The sequence below is a fragment of the Diabrotica undecimpunctata genome, chromosome 8 (assembly GCF_040954645.1).
Source record: "Diabrotica undecimpunctata isolate CICGRU chromosome 8, icDiaUnde3, whole genome shotgun sequence".
NCBI classification, from domain to species: domain Eukaryota; kingdom Metazoa; phylum Arthropoda; class Insecta; order Coleoptera; family Chrysomelidae; genus Diabrotica; species Diabrotica undecimpunctata.
The window spans coordinates 54,421,591-54,437,568 of NC_092810.1; the positions used below are offsets into that span (position 1 = coordinate 54,421,591).

Consider the following 15,978-nt stretch of genomic DNA (forward strand, 5'->3'; position numbering starts at 1 on the left):
AATAGCTCAAGTATCCTACTATTGCAGACTTCTTTCTTTGAAAAAAGAAGAATTACTCTAAATAGTTCCCGGGAAGAACTGTTGAGAATTTAAAACTCGACGTTTCGGCACCCATGTTGGAGTCATTATCAAGAGAAGGATAAAAATACTGAATTAATAATAGAGACAAGACAAATATAAAAAGATGGAAAGAACTATTAACGAAAAATTTGCATTTAAAAAATTCCTTTATAAAAGGTATATTAATATAAAAACCCTATCGGGCTACATCACAGAACGTTTTCGGAATAACTATTCCATCATCAGTGCTATCTGGATTGACATGTTTCGAGGCCACTAGATATGTGGGTAAAAACGCTTTAAATGTAGTTAGATTAACTTTTAAATTACACCTTTGATGTTATACAACTAGGATGTTTAACAGGAATTGGTCACATGGTAACATAGGACTCTACTGGGGTTGCTAATCCTTAGACGAAGTGTCTGTGAGGACTTGCTGATAGCATTAGACGAAGCACACAGTGGATATAGAAGTTGCAGGAGTATACAGGACCATATCATCATCATCTTTGGCTCTACAACCCTGTGTGGGTCTTGGCCTGTTCAAGAATTAGTCTGCATTCCCCCTATCTTTCGCCCTGGCTTTCCAATTTCTGACCCCTAGATTCCTCAAGTCATCTTCGACTTGAGTTTTAAATCTAGATCTTGGCCTGCCTCTCTTCCTGGTTCCTACTGGCTCTTGATATAATATCTGTCTTTGGGGGTCTCCAGTGTCCATTCTTTCAAGAGTCCTAGCCACCTTAGTCTATTAATTTTAATAGACAGGACGATGTTGCATTTTTCATATCATTGATACAACTCAAAATTGTAGCGCCTGCGCCATATCCCGCTTTCTTGTACTCCTCCGTATATGTGCCTAAGTATTCTTCTTTCAAAGCGGCCTAACAGTTCTTCGTCGCTTTTTACCATAGTCCATACCATACAGGACTATATGTTATTTACTTTAAAATATATAACACTAAAAGATATGCAAGAGAAAAAGAAAGTGTACTTAGCATTTCTTGACCTAAATCGATAAAGTACCGAGATAAAGTAACGAGCCAGAAAATATGGAAAATACTAAGAGAAAAAGGAATGGATGGGATATTAAGAATAATGCAAAAAACATACAAAGAGAATAACAATGCCGTAATTGATAATAATACAAAATCTAATACGTTTACAATAAATGGTGGTTTAAGACATGGATGAGTACTTAGCCCAACAATATTTATAATATTTATGGACAAAATTATTACAAAATGTTCAACAAGCAGTAAAAAGCTTAATGTAGGGTATAGAAAGCCGCAAAGAGTAGAAATCTCGGAAGGAGTATTTGCTGACGTTTTGGTGCTAATTGCAAAAACTTGAAAAAGGACTTCAGAATAATGACGAAAGACAAGAACTTAAAATAGAAATTGCAGGAACAAAAATAGAACAAACATTTATATACTTAGGAGTAATAATAGAAGAAACAAGATCTCTAGAAGCAGAAGCAGAAGTCAATAGCAGACGTTACAGAGAACGTTACAATTGTATCATACAATGAGAAGAAAATTTATCTGCAGAAAATAAATATTAAGGAATACAAAAATGAAAGTTTTAAAGCAGCTTATAAATCTATTCTGACTTTTGGAAGCGGAAACTCTAACCAAGGCAAATATGAATAAATTCGCCAACAGAAATGGCAATGGAAAGGACAATGATAGGTGTACAACTGTCAGATACAAAGGAGAAAGACTGGATAAGATCAAAAACGAAAGTCGAGGATATCACAACAAATTGCCAAACTCAAATGCTAGATTGCTAGACAAAAAGATCAAAGTTGGAACGCCACAATACAATATTGGAGACCTTACAAAGGTAGACTACCAAGAGGAGAACCACGGAAGAGATGGATAGATGATATTAAAAAATGGCCTGATCAAATTGGAAGTATGTTACTCAGGATAGAGATCGACGGAAGGAGTTGGGAGAGGTCTATGTCCAAAAATGGACGATAGAAGGATAAGAAGAACGGGACGGCAAAAAACAAGATAGCGTTATCTTGCTCTTGCTTGAGATGAAGTTTTGGTGCTACCAAAATGGATCGAATAAGGAACACAGATATAAGGAACAAATTTTTTTTTTATTTAGAAAAAAAAAAAAGAATATATAATCCACATTGGAATACAGATACTATAAGAGTGAGAAGAGCGTGGGAAGTAAAAATATTGAAAAAAAAAAAAAAGAGGAAGGCCTAAGGGAGACATGAAATGAAGTAATCGGACAGACTTCGTATATTTTTATAAAAAATATATCTCCCTGTTCCCTGAAAAATGCTTCACTATATAACGGAGGAACAGTATCTGCTTCTTTTGCAACGATTTATATTTAAACCGATGTTTCACCAGCAAGCTTTAGAGGATTTAGGCACATTTATTTATGAATATAACCTGAAAGATTACTACCAAAATATTTGACAGATACTTACGTTGTTCGACTTTGGTAGTTGCTTCCGTCTTATTAGCGATTGGAGAATCATCGACCTTGAAACAATCTGGGATGGGAACAACGACATATTCAGATGGTAACCCTTTGGAATCGTTGCTCTCGGGTAATGAGATAATGCTCTGATTATCGGAATCACTGCTACAATTTGTATCTGTGGGGTCCTGCAATTTGATATCCTCTACTCTTGAAGTTATATCTCGAACAATCTTATCCCCATATATATTAGATGATTCAGAAAAGTCAAACAAGTCGGGTTTGTTTTCTGGTAGCAGCTCACTGGTTTTGTCATCTTGAGTCTGATTAGATTGGTTGAAAGACGAACTGAATGCATTGGACGCTACTGATGTACCTGAAACAAATATGTAAAATTAAATTTTCATCTCTTTTTTGGGCAGATCTTGAACGCCTTCGACTTGTATTTTATAGCGTGTAACTTATATAACAATCATATTACCCCAATTTTGTTGATCCTAAAAAGTAGAGAACCTTACCTTGCCAAATGTTCTCGTAGCAAGTAACAGGGTTAAGATAAGCAGTATCCAAAACTGATTTGTTGCCTTTTAAATCAAATGGATCCACAATAATTTGGCAGCCCAACCAATGGCCGAATCGGCGACCTCGATGATGGAAATTAAAGTAGCATTCATATTGACCAGGATTATCTGAAAGATTACGTAGGTACATATATAAAAATACAGAAATAATTAATTTGTTATAATTATTATTATAATCATTTTTTATTTTAATTATCATTTTAATCATAATTTAGATTATTATTGTTCTGAAGCTATTTTCTTGTGACATCTTAATGTAATTAATATTTTTATTGGGAATAAGCCACAATTTAAGTTTAAAATAAATTCATTTTTGATGTTTCAATTTCCACTTCGGAAATCGTTCTCAAAATACAAAACATTGATAAATTGAACAAATTTTGTTTTTTGTTACTTAATGAAAAATTCTTCTAATAATTAAATTTTATCTCACTTATTCATATTGACAATTCAGAGATATATGATACATTTTAAAGTAGACGACTTTAAAATGATATTGCCAATATTGCTGAGTTATTGTAAGATATTACATTGATTACATGAAATCAACTTTAACTTGAGAATATCCGTCAGAAAAATCATAGCATGTGATTCGTCTTTAAAAAGACAACCACATGAAATGATGACAGTAAAATTTTCCTGTTAGTAATTCCATTGTAAATCATGAGAAAGAAAACGGGAGAAAACCCTAATATTACTATCCCGACATTGTAAGTAGTTGGTCTTACATTTAGTTTACTCTCAATAAACACCAAATTTTGATTTTATATGTATGTTATTTAGAAAACATAAATGATGTATCCTCGATATGTTACTCACTTACTAATAGTGGTATTTTATTTATTTTATTTTATTATTTTATTTAGATTATGTCTAATTCGGTAAGCATATATCGAAAAATCAGTAAATCGTTGCAAGTTGAACAAAAATTGAAGGCAAGGTATTTGATTATCTTGTTGGTAGTCAACAATTTACTATTTTTTATGTTAGTAGATAACTTGTATGTCAATAAAGAACGGAATCTTATGTTGATTCGAAAACGTACGATCCCATTGATATTAAATCGACTTCAAAATTGGCCAATTTTTAAGTCAAGAAAACCATGACACATTGTGGAAGAACGTAATGGTTATTTGACTCAATATTAATTTTATGATTTATTTGTGTACACTATTTCGTCACCGGTCTCCGATTGCGTTGGGGATGCTAAACTGAATAGGAGCTTTTCTGTACTAATTGCAGCGCTTAGGAATTAAATGGAATTCTCTGCATAAGCCAATTTCGTGTAAAGTGTAATTATGAACAAAAGCAAATCTCAGGAGAAAATTCAAGAATTGGTCATAGATGGACCTTACACGAAACTAACAAAGGATACAATCACATCACTGGAAAACAAAATATATTGCACGAATGCACACTTGACAGACTAACAAAGAAGCCCGTTAACACCACACTATAGTAGGACACCACACTATAGTAGGACACCACACCTATACCGAGTCCCAAAAATTCACAAAGAAAATGTACCCCTCAGACTTATTTGCAGCAGCATGTGTTCTCCTTGCAGCAGACTGTTTAAGTTCCTCCTAGACATAATACAACCTCTAGCTCACAATACAACAACTTACATTAAAAATTCTCAACAATTTTGCAAAAACTAGCGAAAATACATTTATATTTAGATTTATACAATTATAACAATATGCATAAACATCAACAAAGGAATCATAAAATTATTATATGATAGAGCCAAAAACACCTGCTTTAATGAAAAGGTATTTCAAGAAGACAAAAATCTGCTAACAAAGGTTATAACAAAAAATGACTAACCATTGTCATTTATTAACAAGGAATTCCACAAGATAGAAAAAAGAAAACAACACCACTAGCAATAAAGAAGCACTCAGACGAAGGGACTAAAGGATGACAACAATACAGTAAATACATAGTAAAGGGCTTATCCGAAAAATTAAAAAGGATAGGAAATAAGTACAACATCACAACAACATTTAAAACAACCAATGCACTCAGAACTATCATGTCCAAAACCAAACCCAACAACACATAAGAGAGATAAAAAAACTGCATCTATAAAATCCACTGTGAATGCAAAAATTTGTATGTGGGAGAAACAGTAAGACCACTAAGTGTCAGGATAAACGAGCATGAACCATACATCAAAAACAGGGATTTCGACAGAGTACACATTTGTAAACATGCCTGAGACAATGAACAGAGTACAATGGAAGGATGTATCAATAATCATGAAAGAAACAGATATGAAAAATAGGAAAATTAAAGAAGCGGCCCTCATCCTACTCAATGAAGAAAAATGAGTAGCAAACCCATCAGCAGAATGTAAAGACTTTGGTTGCCAATACTAAAAGAAGAAGTCAACAACAAAAACATATCAATAACGGATTAATAAACTCCGAGACACATCATCTTCAATCATACACAATACACATTACACTAATGCTCATCCACACATAAACGTTTAAGCACATACAAATAATGCACAAAAGGGCATAAAATTCACCCTCATATCTTTCCAGCCACGTATGGCTGTTGTCTATGACACCGGGCCAAGTGCAAAGTTTATTTCAAGCTTTTGAGAAGACATAAACTTTCCTTTTATGTCATTTACCTTTAACCGTTGCCTGTATTGTTTGTGTAAAAAAAGTCGCTATGAAGGGCACCTTAACGTGAAGCGTGTGTTCCTGTTCAATCCTTTTTGTAAGACGTAACCTCAACTTATGGCGATTATGCACTCTTTTCAACAAAATTCTGAAACAATCTTTTTGAAAACGATTTCCGGAGTGGAAATCGAAACGTCAAATTTTAGCTAGTCAAAAATGTAATTTTAATTACAATCCATTGTGGCTTAATCCCATATATAAATATTTAACATCTTAGGAATTAATTATGTACTAAACCGTATTCATTTTACAAATTCCCAATTATCAATAGAAGCACGTGAAAGCCAAACAGGGTCGTACTGATGTGTATCATATGATTTTTTAAAATATTTACTTTTGAAACTGTTAGTGTAAGAATTTCTTGAAATTTAATCATTATATCACAATTAAACTAAACTCTAAAAAATAACACGACCAGTAAATAACTTAACAATAACTATAACATAAATATAACACAATATATTAACTTAAAAATCAACACGATACAATTTGAATTTAAAATGCTGGTAGGTTTGGATCTGTAACATGAGAATATGTCTGGCTTAAGGTAATAAATTATATTTAATAGCCTCTTGACGAATGAGACGGCGAATATCAACACGTGCTCATGTTTACAGATGGGAATTTGCTAAACGAATGTACTTTATAGCCTTATGCAGAAACAATTGTAAATAAAAATCTTAATGCAACTGTTACTCCTTTTTCAGAGGAATTGTCGGATTACCAAAAAGATCTCACAAGATATATCTCAATCTTATATAAATCTACACTCCAACTGTGAATAAATTAATGAATCGATTGAGATAATTTACGAAACCGGATACAGTGATAAAGTCAAAATATGATATTATAACAGTCTTTATGAGAGACTTGAATGCCAGAATAGGTGCAAAATGGGTAGATGGTCAAATAGAAGGAATATTAAGCATTAGAAATGAGAGGAGACAGACTAATTGAAGTAAAATCAAAACGGAATACAGCTCTAACAGTTTTTTTTTAATTACCCAAGTAAAGACTAAAGTATATTTCACGAGTTTGTGACTATTTTGGATCATGGCTAGACACTCGACAGCCAATGGCGAGCACTAGTGTACAGCATAAAAAGTACGAAAATAAATTGCTCTAGTAATGAAAATATGAAATAAGTAGTTTCTAAATTAAATAAAACAAATCGTTTTACAATCTTTTTTTTACGGTATTATAGTTTAAGATCCCACTGCAAGATCACTACGTAATTAATCAAACTCGCAGTTTTATAGGCATTTACGAATAGGAGAATACATTGATCATAGATTGCCAGTCAAAAAATGACCGCAAAGAGTTTTAATTTAATTAATGATAATTAATTTTTAAGCAAAAATTTTATTTCGTTTATTTATTTTGTAAATAAAATAAGCTGTTCCTGGCGTATATGCATGTTTTTATATCAAATAAAAGATAATTTTTTTTTCTTAATATGATGATATCAGGTTCCCTGGTATAATATATAATTTCCCTCGTCTTTCCTGTGGTGTCCAATATAATACTTTTTGTTATTCTGTTGCCGCTCATTCTTTGGACGTGTCCATACTAGCGTAGCGTGATGTCCTTCGTTATTCTGTGTTTAACGCACATAATTTCTTACAATTCTTTTATTTCTTACTCTGACAAATTTCGTTTTTCCGACAGATTTTCTTTAGCGATTGTTCTGTCCCATCTTGTGTGTGGTACACGTCTGATATGAGTTAGATTACTTCTGCTATACGTCTGCTATGCGTTAGATTGCGTCTGCTGTATGTCTGCTATACGTCTGATGTCTATACGTCTGATATAACGTCTGCTATACGTCTGATGTACGTCTGATATACGTCTGCTATACGTCTGATATGCGTCTGCTATACGTCTGATATGAGTTAGAACGCGTCTGCTATACGTCTCATATGCTTTAGATAGCGTCAGGTATACGTCTGCTATATGTTAGATCGCGTTAGATATCTGTTAGCTGATGTTTAAGCATTGAAACTACGTTTTAGGTATATTAATATAGCGTGGTTGTCGTTTTGGCGATGTCTTTGCGTTTGTTTTTTGTGGTAACATATTCATTAGCTCATCCTCTTTCATTTACCGCTTCATACGTAGTAATTGAACCAATAACAACGAAGATACGATATAGTGCCGTTTTGGCAATGTAGCCATGTTTGATTTTATTGTTGTCATATTCGATATCCCATCCTCTTTGATTTGACGTCTCATACGTCAAAATCGGACCAATAACAACAGGGATCCAACATAGTGCCGTTTTGGTAATGTCTTTCCGTCTGTTTTTTGTGTTAACGTATTGGATATCCCCACCTCTCAATAATCTGACTAATAACAACAGAGAAACGATATAGTGCCGTTTGGCATTGTGTTTGTTTTTTGTCCTAAAATATTCATTACCAACTCCCCTTTCCATCGATACCTTGCACATTTTTGAACGTTGTGCCGTTTAGACGTTACAAGCTTAATGTCCTTTTGGCAATACGCCGCCATGTTTTTTTTGTGTACGTATTTGTTGGCCTTCCCCTTCCCATCGATATCTTGTACGTTGTTGTGCGTTGAGCCGTTTAGACGTTACAAGCTTAATGTCCTTTTGGCAATGCCGTCATCTTTGTTTTTTGTGTTAACGTATTCGTTACCCCCTCCACTTTCCGATGATACCTCTTACGTCACGATCCGAAGAGCCGTTTTGCCCCCACCACAAAAAGCGTCAATAACGAGCAGAATGGACCTTAGCGATTTCTTATGGGATTTAACATGGGGAAATAGCCAGAACTCTCACAGCCCCTTTACTTACTAGCAACCGTAGGTGCTTGTTTGGTCTTTATGTAAATAATGTCTTCCTAAAACATGCCAAAACGTATTTATTTGGAATGGTCATGCATTACATGAATCATATTGTGTTAAAAATACAATACTCCCCGCAACTGATTCTACGTATTGCGTTTACGGCAGTAATTTAATTCTCTTAAGTGTCAAATAACCGAGAAGTCTATTTTTAATAACGGAATTAATCAATGTCCTGACACTATGTCAAAATATGTTTACACAACCAAATAAAGACAGCAGATGAATCAACAGCTGAATCAGCAGATTGCTGCAACTACACAACGAAGCAAATGCTTTCATTTATAAGCGTCAATAAAAAAACTAAAAATTCCACCAGAGGAAGAACTGGAATACAAAGTAAACGTTTCACTTGAATGGTATGGAACAGGAATGATAACAGTCCAACAAAATGAAAATATTTGGTGCTTGGGAAATAACGAATTTTAAATATTTTTGATGCTCTGATTTCAAAAATGACTTCTTTTTTTCATAGTAGTTTTTTTTTAATCGATTGTATAATTTTAATTTCACTCGCAAAGATATACACAAAGGCACCTGGAAATCACCAGACAGTAAATATAATAGATCATGCTACTGTAGACTGCAATACACCAATCGAATATAATAAACGTCCGCAGTAGAATAGGAACAAATGCGGATTCTGATCACAACTGGGTGGAAAGTAGGGCAAGGGCCAGAATTTTAAACTTTTTAAAAAGGAAATAGGTTCTAAACATGTACGATACAATGACTCAAAAATACAAACAAAAATGAGAATATAAACAAAATATAAACATTAAACTAGAAAACAGACTAAAACATGAAAACATAAATGAAGAGTGGAAAGGGCGCAAAAACAAGAAAGAAGCAGCTGAAGAAATACTAGGCATGGAAGGTAAACAAAGAAGAACAATAATGAATGACTTTTTGACGAAGAATTTCAGATAACAGAAAAAAACAGAACATTTAGAATATAGAGAGGAGGAATATAAATAACTACGTAAGGAAGAAAAAAATTCATCGCATAAAGATCGAAGTAATAAGAGAAATGGGAAAGAAGTACGAATTAATGACAACTATTAAGACAAAAAAACTTTGATACTTGAAAAGTTTGATGAGAGGGGAGTATGAATTAATAATAAAACATGTAATAAAACAGGGAAAAAGGAAATTCAAAAGAAGTATTATTATTCTATCATATTATCATATTCAAGATTTCAAAAAATTGGAAAAAGCCTGGGTATGCCCACTGATAGTAAATAAATTTGAAATCGCAATAGCATGCTAGTCGTACATGTCACACAAGATGGTGATAGGTATTGACAATCCATACAAACATAACATAAACGTAAAAAATATAAATATGTATAAAACATGTACTTACTTGGTACCTGTAAACGGACACCAATAGTTCCTGTTTCGCCTGCCTTCAAATGTGGGACAGAAATTATTGTTTCTAACGGTTTTAGAGCCTTGGCACCCCAAGTGTACAATAAATTAGTCTGTAAAAGAGGAAAAAATTCAAAATATTGTTTAAAACACTGAAAACTTTTGTTTTAAACACTTCCAAAAAATTTATTATAATTTAATAAAACAAATTTTTCAAAAATTATTCTTTTCGGCATTTTCATAAATATTTAATGTTGACTTTCAACGTGTTAAAGGTGGGTGAAAAACAAATTTAGAAGTTAAGAATTATTTCCATTTTTATATATGATTAGGCTTTTCTATACTATTAAAAAATACTCACTTCATTAGTCCATGCAGATTTTCCACTGTTCAGAACTTTCCATTGATGTAAATAAATCTCTCCTCCCAACAAATGTGGAATAATTTGCTGTACATTAATTGGCATGGCATCCATGTGAAAACCGTCATCCTCAGGCTCGCATGGTACTGAAGAACGACGTTTAACACTTGATGTACATCCATCGCTGTCACTCGATTTTGAAAAGAGTGCCAATTTCTTCTCTTTCAATTTTTTTGTCTTACTTTCCAGTTTTTCGAGTTTGTGCTCGAGTTTACCTTCAAGTTTTAAGGATTTGAGCAAGTCCTTTGTGCTCCTGTAAATAAATAATTACTATTACAACCAGAAAAATGATTAAAAAATGAAGAAAACAAATCTTAAAAATAATACACCAGGGTTTCGAAGAATCTGAGAGAATTCTGGAATGCAACGAAAACCTTTACCGAATATTGGGATGCCATGATGATATTTTCTTTGATCTGCTTCGAATGGGTAATTTTTCTCTAGCTATTATTATTACTCTGTTTGCTTTCATTAGGTTGATATGCTGACTCCACTCCATCCGTTGTTATATTAGAGACTTTTTTGGCACCCAGAGATTCTGTTCACTCTAGTTATTTGTTGCTTTATCTCTTTACGTTGCTAAAGTAAAACTTCTTGATATTTTTGTAGCTGGATATGTGTGATATTGTCCCTACTCTCACGCGAAATTAAACTTTTTTGTGCACTTTTAGAAAATTTAATAATAGTTTTCAAAAAATTGAGTTTTGAAGCTATTTTTGTAATAATTCAGCAACAAACTAACACAAGTAACTTTACAAACTCTCATTTTAAAGGATTTTCTATGGTTTTTAAGTAAAATTGTATCAGTTTTCCATGTAATTTACCGGTCTTTTCGTTTAGAATTTAAAATCAAAAGTAAAAAATGATGAATAATCTTTTATTTATCATCAAATTTATCAAAAGCGGTTGTTAGATAACTCTATCAAAGACTGTCTTGGGAAAATCGTTACTTCCCTGGTTTATAGGTAGGCTCTTTTGAGACTTGTATAGTTTTTGTTATTTCTATTGAAATTATAACGTTATCAGGAAAACTGACGCAGCATTTCATGGAGATCATCCTCATGATTTCCATGGTCTATATTTATTGCGTTATGGCCATAGCAAATAACTTTCAGTTTGATTGTCCCAATTCGGTACCGTTTAATTGTTTTCACTTTATTGATAATTTGGTCCATGATCAAAATAAACAAACAAGTGTTCATATTAGAAAAAGCAAATTATACCATTTAAAATATTTGTCTTGACTTACTCGTGGGATCCTTCGCCTGTTAGTAAAGGTAGTTTTCTTCTCTTTGAATTCTCAGCCTTAGATTTTCTCGAATGGTAACAAGAAGGTTGACTTACTGTATGTGGCTTGATGTTAGAAACAATACTTGCAACTGATGCCGTTATGTCGTCAGTTAGATTTTTCTTGAACTAGAAAAGTAAGTTATATTAGCGATCTTTAATATAGATTAAGTTTATAAAATATTGAATTAATTTATGGAGTTAAACAAACTTTTATATGTATGGCATAAAGGCTACAAACTAAAAAAATTGCAGTATTGTATTACCAACACAATAAACACAAACGATGGAATGTTATATTTATCGGAATTTTTCAATATTTAACAAGAAGAAAAATTCGTGTTAAAAGAAATTAAAAGTATTTTCCCCATCCATATACAGATAGTTTCAAATGTAGTTTTTGCATTGTTTTTACAAATATTGTTTTTAACACTTCCAGGGGTAATTGCGGGATGTATCGAGTAGCTCTGCAAATACAACAGTGGCGTTCCCATGAAACCTCCAGACTGGTATACCTTGAAACCAAACACACCGACTGAATTGAACTGAGGCTGGAGGACATGGGCAATACTGAACCAATTGGGATCGGGCGGGGCAGCTGTGAAGACCAACATTGCAAGATGGGGCCAGCTAGATGAAAATGACACCTTATGTACGTGTGGCCAACGACAAGACATGGACCACCTGCTCCAGTGCAACCAAATTCCCGTTTCCATGCACGATGGACCACCTGTGGAAGGCTAATACCAAGGCAATAAACTGTGCCGGATTCTTATGTACGTGTGGCCAACGACAAGACATGGACCACCTGCTCCAGTGCAACCAAATGCCCGTTTCCATGCACGATGGACCACCTGTGGAAGGCTAATACCAAGGCAATAAACTGTGCCGGATTCTGAGCCGAACACTTGAACTGATCAAGCTTGGACATGAAAAAGTAAAGTAAGTACAACAGGGATAAAATTTAGAGGGTGATTGGCAAAGTTGACAACCTACCAATCGTAAAAACTAAGACTGTCCGGAATCGGACTGATAATGTGAAGACGATCACGACAAGAAATAAAGACAACAGAAAAGTACCAAAAACCCAGATGAGAATTACCACATGAAACATTAGATCGCTCAACACAAGAGACCAAGAAATAACCGCAGTGCTGAAAGAAAAGCAAATAGATATATGCGCTATACAGGAAACAAAAAAAGTTTTTACTATTCTCTTTACAATTTCATAATATTTTCAATCAAATTTCTATTTCTACATGCTTTATCGCATTAGTTACGACCATATTTTATGATGACCAAAATTTTTTTTAATGTACTTAAAGGCATTCTCGTTATTTTTGACATTTCAACAAATTTTGCTAACTATTAAAGACTACTAAACACTAAAAAATCGATATTTATCCAAAACAATTAAACACGAAATTACGTCTCTTCTTAAAAATATCGCTAGACTTTTCCAATGTGTGTACTTTATACAGGATGATTCTTTAGGAGTCCTAATCAGACGTTTTAGAGAAACTTGATAATTAATATCTGAAATTTTAGGGTATGAAGTTGTTGGATATGCCCAATTTTTCAAAAAATTTATAAAAAGCCTCCTACCATTTCCGGTTGTACCGGAAGTTGACTAAAACTTCCTAATAACACCCAGTATATTATTACGTATTTCGATAGAACAGCTCTTGAGAATTCTCTCAAGTTAAGATTCTTCTTCTTAGAGTGCCGTCTCCCTACGGAGGTTGGCAATCATAATGGCTCTTTTTATTTTTGAACTTGCTGCTCTAAACTAATCAATCGATCTGCATTGATACCAATCACGTAGATTCTTCAACCATGAGTTCTGCCTTCGGCCAACAGATCTTCTTCCTTGAATCTTTCCCTGTATTATGAGTCTCAAAATTTCATATTTTGGTCCCCTCATCACGTGTCCTAGGTATTCCAGTTTTCTGGTTTGTATAGTGGTGATTAGCCCTGTTTCTTTACCAACCCTCTCCAGTACTTCTTTATTTGTAATTCTATCAATCCATGATATTTTTAATACTCTGCGGTATAACCAGAGTTCGAAAGCCTCGATTCTTTTTAAATTGCATTTTTTTTAATGTCCAAGTCTCAGCTCCATATAATAATATTGAAAATATATATATATATATATATATATATATATATATATATATATATATATATATATATTATTTATTTATTTATTGCTAATTTGCAGTCTACTTCAATACAGTAATAAGTAAATATGATATATGTTCTTGGCTTGTGGCAGGTGTCGTCCATTGACGACTCTCTGGAATTTACTTAGCAGCTAGATCTTCTGGCCAAAGTCTTTTTAGACGTCTGTCAACCAGTGGGGGTTAAATAATTCGTCTATGAAATGGTTTGGATGGTCTGCGCTGCGATTCATGTATCTTCTGGAATGGTCAGCAATCACATCATTGATGCAGGGGATGTTGAGGTCTGTATGAAAGGTTTGGTTTGACACATACCATTGGGCTTTAGCTAACATACGAATAGTTTTTGACTGGAATGTCTGTAGTATTTTGGTGTTGGATGGTTTGCTCAGCCCCACAGCTCAATTCCGTATGTCCACACTGGTTTGAGTATTGTCTTATAGATGGTCAGTTTGTTTTCTACTGAAAGTTGCGATCTTCTATTGATTAGCCAGCTCATATTTTTAACTTTTAGGTCGAGGTGTCGTCGTTTGGCTGCAATATGTGATTTTCAAGTAAATTTTTCGTCTAGATGAAGGCCCAGGTACTTCTGTTTTTATTGGTATAGGTGAATTATTTAGGTGTAGTTGTGGACATCTAATTCTTCGATTTGTGAAATTTACTTGACAAGACTTGTTTGTGTTGACGTTTATTTTCCAGCATTTAAGCCAGTCTTCTAGTTCATTGAGATGATTTTGCAATTTGTTAAATGCTAATATTTCAATATATAATGCTAATATTTCAATATATTGCAAAGTTAGAAGTATTTTAGTGGTAATTATAGCTGACAGGGTGCATTAAGGAAGTCTCTAATTTTCTCGTCGTTAAAATCGTTGGCCTGTGGGGTGGAGAAGACGGTTGATAGATGTTCTGCAAATCTGTTGGATTTTTCTATATCTGATCGAACCCAGGTTCCATCATTTTTCCGAATTGGTGATTTCATTACTACCGGCTTTTTGAATTTCTTTGTGGCTTTCCAAAGAGAGTTGTCGTCAAGAGAAAGGTTTGTGACATATCTTTCAAAAGATTCGTTTTTGGCTGTTTGGATAGCCGAACGAAGTCTGTGTGTGAGCCTGTTTAGATTTGTTTTATCTATCGCGTTTCTTGTTCTTTGCCATTTGCGACGGACTCTTCTTCTCTCTTCTACTAGTGTTCTAGTGTGGAGGGGTATACTATACCTTTCATCAATGGTTTTTTCCTTTTCAGGGGTAGCTTTGTAACGATATATTTTGCCTACCATAGAAGTATTAATACAAGGGGTAGAAAATTGAGGGAAGAGAAACTATGGGGATGGAGAAGGGGAAGCAAAATAATCGCTACTTGTGCGAACGGGCACTCAGGCTTTGGTAGGAGAGCTGGGGTCGTGGATAAGTAAAACACAAGGGGGTTTGGATTTGGGCAACTACAGAAAAATGAAATAAAGGGTCATAAATCTCTTGGGACAAACAGAATGAAAATAAACCGGAAACACCTCAAGAAATTTAATATAGGGCGCCACTTGAGGTGCCTAATTATACCTATTACAACCAGCTAGTTGTAACTGGAGATATAATTATCAGAGATGCAAAACATTCAAAATCTTTTTCAAATTAAACTTAAAAAGGGTTAGTTAAAAAAAAATAAACAAATGTTTATTTTTTAACAAATTTTAACAAATAAACAAAATATATTTATATTTTAACAAATAAACAAAAAAAATAAACAAAATTTACCATTTATTTTTGTGTCACCACAAACAGTTACAAAACATAGAGAACATAAAAACACTATATTAATAGTCACAATTAAAAAAAATACAGAAAAAACTTACAATTGTTAATGGGCGACAATTTGTAGCAGAAATAAATTATTACAAATAAAAAAAATATCTTTTTAAGTGAAACTATGCATAGTGGTTAACCTTCTTTAAAAAACAAAAACAAAATCTCAAATATGATTAGGTATTTACCAAATGTCAAAAATAGTGCTAACTGTCATATGTTAATACTAAATTTAAAACAAAACTGAACAAATAGAATGACAGCTAAAAG

At 33.5% G+C, this 15,978-nt stretch overlaps 1 protein-coding gene across 1 annotated transcript in view; it reads right to left on the reverse strand.

Moving 5' to 3' along the window:
• Positions 1-15,978, reverse strand: part of LOC140447560 (uncharacterized) — a 56,722-nt gene that overhangs the window by 23,999 nt on the left and 16,745 nt on the right. The window contains exons 3-7 of the mRNA XM_072540274.1: positions 11,692-11,858; positions 10,383-10,695; positions 10,017-10,134; positions 3,024-3,194; positions 2,513-2,881 (exon numbers count right to left, since the gene is read on the reverse strand). Coding sequence (XP_072396375.1) covers positions 2,513-2,881; positions 3,024-3,194; positions 10,017-10,134; positions 10,383-10,695; positions 11,692-11,858 — 1,138 coding nt within the window. The remainder of the gene's footprint in view (positions 1-2,512; positions 2,882-3,023; positions 3,195-10,016; positions 10,135-10,382; positions 10,696-11,691; positions 11,859-15,978) is intronic.